The 7,626-nt window shown below is 48.4% G+C and overlaps 1 protein-coding gene across 1 annotated transcript in view; it reads left to right on the top strand.

The window, feature by feature from the left end:
- Nucleotides 1–7,626, top strand: part of Dlgap2 (DLG associated protein 2) — a 133,536-nt gene that overhangs the window by 34,946 nt on the left and 90,964 nt on the right. The window contains exon 4 of the mRNA XM_029480671.1: nucleotides 1,789–2,861. Within this exon, the coding sequence (XP_029336531.1) occupies nucleotides 1,789–2,861 (1,073 nt within the window). The remainder of the gene's footprint in view (nucleotides 1–1,788; nucleotides 2,862–7,626) is intronic.

Consider the following 7,626-nt stretch of genomic DNA (forward strand, 5'->3'; position numbering starts at 1 on the left):
TTTATTCCCTCAGCTTGTGACAGGGTTGGCACTTATGCCCTACAGGAGGTCAGGGCAGTGCCCTTGGGAAGCCCATGGCACACACACAATGCACAGAAATGTTCGTGACATTGGTAGAACTGACAGCAGACTTNCTGGGTGGAGATATCCTACTGTAAAAGACTCATTTACTTTCTGTTTTCAAGGTGCAGAGACAGGAACACGCTGTTGAATGGCAACTCTAATTGCTGTTGCCTCCTAATAACAAAACGCNGTTATGANGAGCAACAGATTAAGCAACTAAGATGATTCGCGCACTTTATGCTTGTTATACTTCATCTCCAGCAAAAGAAATAGTGCAGCCTCTAAGACTTCATTGTCGGTTATGTACACCCATAAAGACCTGGAGTGCCTGTCCTTACTGGGCGCGTCAGGAACGCTGTCACCTGCAGCCCATTACCATCCCATTTGTTGATGTCGTGGAGCTTGCAAGAGACCATGTGAGACTCCTCACCCACTCGAGGGAACTCAGAGCCATGCTGTGAAAAGGAGACAGCGTCACAGATGTATTGCATAGTCAAATTTTATTATTTCTGCTAAAATTTTACCCTCACCCCTGCTCTGTTCTTTGATGTGGCCACATTCATAAAATAGCTGCTGGGCTGAATATCGGGATGAAAGAAGACATGTGAGTGGAGAGGCAATGGGCTTGTGATAAGAGCTGAGAACTGTGTTAAATTACAAGATAATGGGGAAATAAAGCAAAAGATAGAGGGGCAATAACTTTGTGGTANGGTTAAGTTGGGATTGCAGAGCAAGGTCTTACAACTTATCCATTAACTGCTGGCTTCCTTTGAAACCTCCTGCTTGTTAAGTGTGATGTCCTCTGATGCCTCCTGTCTGAGACACTGGTACTGTGGCTGGACCCTAGCTGGATGGAGGCACTTCATTCTAGCTATCCCAGAACCAAGGGAACAGGACCCCCACCCAGGAAAGCCTCTTTCGAGCTCACTTATTCCTGAGTTGATAGCNACTTGCCATGCAAAAGAGAAGGTGGTCCCTTTGCAGCCCCAAGGGGCTGCTGCTGTCCCCAGCTCTGCAGCCACCTATTGGGATTGCTCCAAGAACAGTGGTGTCCACTTTGACAGTAGCCTTTCATGTCCTAGTGCCTTAGCCTGGACACGCAGGTCCCTTCCTTGTCCCTTGTTTCTGTATCTGAACTGGTCTTGGCAGTTGCAGTCTGGAGCTGACANCAGACACTGTGCACCCTGGCCTTAGGGTGGGTATGTAGCAGAGGTTTTCCAAGGATCTTATATTTTCCTAACACCTACAAAGTGCGGCTGGGATGGACAGAGAAAACCACTTCTGCCTTCTACATCTGGTGTTCATGTGTGAGTGTACTCTCTCTACCTCTGCCTCCCCAAAGCTGGGATTGTAAGCACATGCCACCGTGCCCTGCTTGTACTGTGGGTGCTAGGGTCTGAACACAGGTGCGTATGTTTGTACTTGACAGACAGAGCTATATCTTCCAGCCCATTGTCTGTTAGTATCTGTCGACTCCTCAGTGCATCTGGATAGTGCATCCAGATGTTGGATATCTGTTGGTGGGCCCTCATGTGGGAAAACCAGATGAGGTTTTCTGCTCTTAGTACCTCCTCGTCCCGAGAAGTCACTATGCTCTAAACTATTGTGACTGCTAACTCAATCTAGAATCTGGCGACTGGAAAAAGGAGTCCTGTGTGTCTATCAGACCCCAGTGCTTCCAGGGTTTCACCAGGTACTAAATCCCACTTCTGTTTTTGTTGACAGACCAGCAGTACTCATGGTCTCCAACGCAGCACTTCAATGAAGAGAGGTACTCACCCGCAGCACCCAGGAACATGAAAGGGTTAACCGGAAGCCGGAACCAGCCTCAGCTGTGTGCGGGTCACACCTGTGGCCTGTCACCCCCTGACGACTGCGAGCACCCCCATGATCACATGCATCATGGGTCAGATGTGCGGCAACCTTATCTCCTCAGCCCAGCTGAGAGCTGCCCAATGGATCACCACCGTTGCTCGCCCAGGAGCTCCGTCCACTCAGAGTGCATGATGATGCCTGTGATGTTGGGTGACCACGTATCCAGTAGCACCTTCCCCAGAATGCACTACAGCTCACACTATGACACAAGGGATGATTGTGCCATGTCCCACACAAGTACAAAGGTAAACCGCATCCCCGCCAACCTCTTAGACCAGTTTGAGAAACAGCTCCCCCTGCACCGGGATGGTTTCCACACACTGCAGTACCAGAGGGCCTCGGCTGCCACGGAACAGCGGAACGAGAGTCCAGGCAGAATCCGGCATCTGGTCCACTCCGTCCAGAAACTTTTCACCAAGTCTCATTCTTTGGAGGGATCGTCCAAGAGCAACATCAACGGGACCAAGAGCGACAGTCGTGTGGATGACCATCACCAGAGTCACCTTTCCAAACACAGCAAAAGGAGTAAAAGCAAGGAGCGGAAGCCGGAGAGCAAGCACAAGTCTGGTATGAGCAGCTGGTGGAGTTCTGANGACAACCTGGACAGTGACAGCACATACCGGACACCCAGCGTGGNGCACCGCCACCACATGGACCACATTCCTCACTGCTACCCTGAGGCGCTGCAGAGCCCATTTGGGGACCTCTCACTAAAGACTTCCAAAAGCAACAGCGATGTTAAGTGCTCAGCCTGTGAAGGCTTGGCCCTCACGCCAGACACCAGGTACATGAAACGTAGCTCCTGGTCCACGCTCACGGTGAGCCAGGCTAAGGAGGCCTACCGCAAGAGCTCCCTGAACTTGGACAAGCCCCTGGTCCACCCAGAGATCAAGCCTTCCCTGCGGCCATGCCACTACCTCCAGGTAAGGCTCAGGTAACTGTGTCCTTGTGCAGAAGGTTGCTGTCATTTGAATTTGGTGGAAGGACTGCATAAATGTGTAGCATATATAGCATACAAAGTGAAGTTTAAAGGCACTTTTAGGATTCAGAAGCAGACCAGGATGCTTGCTCCATAGACCTGTGTTGTAGCTAGAACTCCCCAAGCCCACCGTCTTGAGAATGTAATTGCTGAGATATAATATTGTTACGTCTTTATTTGTGAAGTACGGTTGTTTGGTGTATACACTCTGAGCATGATAATCCTCAACGTCAGTCACTTGTATGGGAACTTTACAGCCCTTGGGTTTTTTTTTTTTTTCTATTAGTTTGGAATTAGAAATTCTTGTAACTGGCAATTACCCTGCTAAAATTTTTGGTTGCTTTCAGAGATAAAAATCTCACATTGTGATGCAAGCTAGCCTTGAACCTAGTGTGTAAACCAAGCTGGCCTTGAACTCAGAGCAATCCTCCTGCCTTGGCCTGCATGGGATTATAAGTGTGTCCCACCAGGCCTGGCTAAACCTACCATAATTTTTAAGTTTTTATTATTAGCCTAATATTATACATTATACATAGTAGTGGGTCTCATTTTCATATGTGTACATAATATTTTGGTCCCGTTCACTCCCATATTCCTGTTGATTCTCCTGCAACTCCTAAGTATATAATCTAAGATTAACTGTAACCATCCTGCTATGTAATAGATCTCTCAGATGGCCTCTTCCTGTATAAGTGAAATCNAGCATCCTTCTAACACCTCCACACTCACACCCTCTTCCCGCCCCTACTCTGCTTCTGTGGACCCCAGCTCTTGAGCTTCCACGTGAGGGACACTGTTTAGAGTTTGTCTTTCTGAGTCTAGTTTGTTTCGCTGAGCGCACTGTGCTCCAGCTTTGTCCCTATTGTAAGTGGCAGTGATTCCTCTGCATCCTATCTCTCAGCTTAAACAGCACCCCNTGCTGTGTTGTACAGCACTTATGCTAGGTGTACAGCATCTCATGCTATGTGCACGGCATCTCCTGCTGTGTGTGTACAGCATCCCATGCTATGTGTGTACAGCACCCNATGCTATGTGCNTACAGCATCCCATGCTATGTGCGTACAGCACCCCATGCTATGTGCGTACAGCATCCCATGTGTGTGTACAGCATCTCATGCTGTGTGTACATCCCTTCTCTTAGCCAGTCACTCACTGGTACACATCAGGTTCACTCCCTGTGTTGGCTTCTGTGAACAGAGACACAATACGCCTGATGGGAGATGGGCNTGGGTTCCTTTGGGCTGACCTTTGAAACACTGCTCCAATGTGACCACCCATCCCTCAGTGCCATGGATGTAGCACAGCAACACAAGTACCCTGAACACATAGATGCTTGTGTCTGTGACCTGCCATTCACATGAGATCACTTCTCTCATGTGGCAACAGCATCCCTAAGCCGTGTGTCACCTGGTGATGACAGGGAGTTTTGTCAGTGGTAAGGGAGCCTCTTCTCCAGGATGTGGATAAGANAGNTTCACNAAGGCAAAAACACATTACAGACATTGCTAACAGGATCCTGTGCTGCTCTGCGTTTTATATAATTCCCCTCTCTGACTCCTCATGACTCTCTCACCAAGAATGACAGGGGAGGCCTCAGCCTCAGAAGANACCACCACTCCTGAGGAAGCCTCTGAGCTAATGCCAGCCAGCAGCACCTTCACCACAACCTAAACACTTCAGGTTTCCTGAAGGATTCATNGTATGTGTCTAATTCACAAACCCCAAATCTGCATCCTGTAAGAAGCAGAGCTTGGCCTGGCCATGCACTGGCTGAGTGTCGCCCTCTTAGATACTGAGTAATGGCTCTAAACACTGGCTGAGTCACCAAGTGGCCAATTAACGAAACAGATGAACAACTGTGAATCTTTCTGGGAGTCAGGTGGCAGAGGCATCCAGCAGTGCCAATTCTTCCTGGTATGTCGTCCAAGGCTCACTGGTTCTGTTTTGAAAGGAGATGCTCACCAAATTGCTTGTATAGACAGATTTATTCAAAGAGACAAATTGGTAGTTAGATAAAGTATTATTTTTACAGCAGTAGAAAAGGTTTAAATTTTGCTTGTAGTTGGCAAACCTTAATGATATCCAAATGTAAAATGTTCTCTCTGCTTATCTAAAGGTACACTATGAGTAAAATTGGGGCTCGCTCTGGTCCTATCACAGAGTAGCAAAAAGCTTGTCCTTTTTTTTTCCTTTTTTTCCTTTGTGCCTGGGAAATTTCCGGTGCAGTATTTCCTGAGCACAGGGCAGTGTTGTAATGGACTTTTCACCCTGTGTCCTCCTCACTCCAGTCCTGAGCTCTCTGCTCTGCACTTTACCCTCAACTGTTCAGCATCAGCCCACAGCCCAGAGGCTACCATCCCTGCTCTGCACATGCTCATATTGGCCCAGAGGCTACCAACCCCGATTTGCACATTCCCTCCTCTGCCTTCCAGTCACCCTGTTCTCAGTGCTACTGTTTATGGAAAATAGCAACAGTCTCCAAAGGTGGAGTGTAACATCATCTTTTACTGACACCCACTTAAAAAATCCGTGACTTTCTGGTGGTTTTACTCTGTCTACACCTTGCCCCTTCAGTACCAGGTTAGGTGGAAGGGGTCCCACGAACCATATCATGGGAGCTGTAATGATTCCATAATCCATCTCTGAAAAGGACATACCACAGGGCCATGAAGATGTGCTCAGCGGGCAAANTACTTGCCACAGAAATATGAGGACCAGAGTTCAGATCCCCAGAGCCTGGGTGACCACCTACAAGCCCCAACCGCCTTAGGTCTTCTGTCCACCTCCATCAGTCCTTCTGTGGCTAATAGTAGCCAGGGGGGCTGAGCTTTGCTAAGCATGGCAGCTGCAGGGGGCACAGACCTAGCTCCCCTCCCACTCTTCACATGAACAGCATGCTCCAAACATTAAACCTATAGGGTGGGAGGTTTGGGGACCCTGAAAGGAAGTTATGGCTTTCACAAGGACCCTCCCCTCCCCCACAAAGAAATAGCTCATCCCCAAAGAGCTTTCCGCTATACACCATTCTCCGTCCGCTTTCACCTCTGAACAAAGTCATTCCTCCTCTCTTCCCTGTTGTCCTCTAGCTGTCTCACTACCACTGGTGGGAAGATTTATGAAATACATACACCTCCTCAGGCAGCATTTGTCCCCAGGCCCAGCTGAATTGATGTCCGGGGTGCATTCAGAGATGTCCTCATAGGGTTGTCCCTCACGCTGGTGGTGCTAAACTTTCCAGTGGAAAGGTCCTGGCTGACACAAGCCAGGACTTTATTTCACAACTAGCATTGGGAATTGATGAAAAACTAAAGGCATGTGCTTGCGGTGCTTTGTAAGGATGTGATCTAAGAGAACAAGAAGTCAGTGCCTGGGGGCAGTGGGTTTTGGTTGGGTTTGGTTTGGTTTTTTTGGTTTTTTGTTTTTTTGTTTTTTTTCTACCCCAAATTAGCGATTTGCAGTTGAACGAGAGCACAACACTCCATGTCCACCTTTGGACTGCTCTGCTNGGAGTCTGTAGTTAACACTCCGGGAAGATCTGTGTTTGTAAGTAGGTCAAAACCCAGTAAATAGAACCGAAGGGGAATTTTGGCCCGTGTTCTTCTCTGAAAGGGCTTTTGTTCTTTTATTTTCTGCCTCAGTAGACAAACAGTCTTAAGGCCAAACTTGGAATAATGGGGCAGGAGTGTGGACCAGTGATTCACTGTATCCTGTTCAGGGCCAAGCGGTTCCCTGTGTGCTGAGGAGGAGACACTGGCCTTGGAGGGTACCTGGTGCCAGCCAAGGAGACCACATTTGTTCTGCCCCCATAGAAAATATTCTCTTCCCTCAACCCCTGTGAGCACCATATCTCTGGCTCTACCATGCCCCATCACCTGCCTCTTTTGCCCGCATATCCTCTCTGAGTTGTGGCTTGGCTGTCTCCCCACACACAGTGGGGGACCACAGTGGAACCACAGTGACCCTGGCTCTGTTGGCCCCCTGCCAAGTAAAAGACAAGCCCTCAGGGTTTGCTTCCCTGTCTGTGTAGCTGGGAGCACCTGTNGATTTTTACAAACAAGACTCCTAAGTGTTGAAAGGTTGAGAGAGATTGGATGGAAAGGGATAAGGAACTATTCCTTATATGTAAAGCACAGTACACTGTTTCTGAATCAGGGCTCTTCCCTCTGAGGACTTCCCAGCCTGCTGGTCTCCTGAGCTGTGGCTTCCCCCATCTACACTCGGGAAAAGGCATAAGCCTTTCTTGACTGACCACATGGCTTCTTCCCTTCAAGNTCAAACATCAATTCACAGTTGGAAGCTTGTCTCCACTTAAGACTCTCTTTTTCCCATCACATCTGCCCATGTGATGTATATTTACATCAAAGCTCACATTTACATTCACATGTGCTATAACAGCCAGCAGCCTAGGGTATCAAGAAATGCCCAGCCCTAGCTGTTGGCTTCCACAAATCCCAGAAGTGNACAGTATGCCTGTGAGCCAGCTTGGAGCAGCCCAACAGAAGCCCCATCAGTCGTGGTACCTTGCGCGTTGCCTTTACAGAACCTCTACTCTACAACCTTTTTCCTCTCTTCTTATCTTACTCTTTGTAACGGGCAGACGATTGCTTTACGTTTGTGGGAAAGACTATGACACTCCAACACATATAAATAGACAGAGGTCAAGCCAAGGTGACAACTCCATGTCTGTGTCACCTCCTATTCTTAGCCTC

The sequence above is a fragment of the Mus caroli genome, chromosome 8 (genome assembly GCF_900094665.2).
Source record: "Mus caroli chromosome 8, CAROLI_EIJ_v1.1, whole genome shotgun sequence".
Classification (NCBI taxonomy): Eukaryota; Metazoa; Chordata; class Mammalia; order Rodentia; family Muridae; genus Mus; species Mus caroli.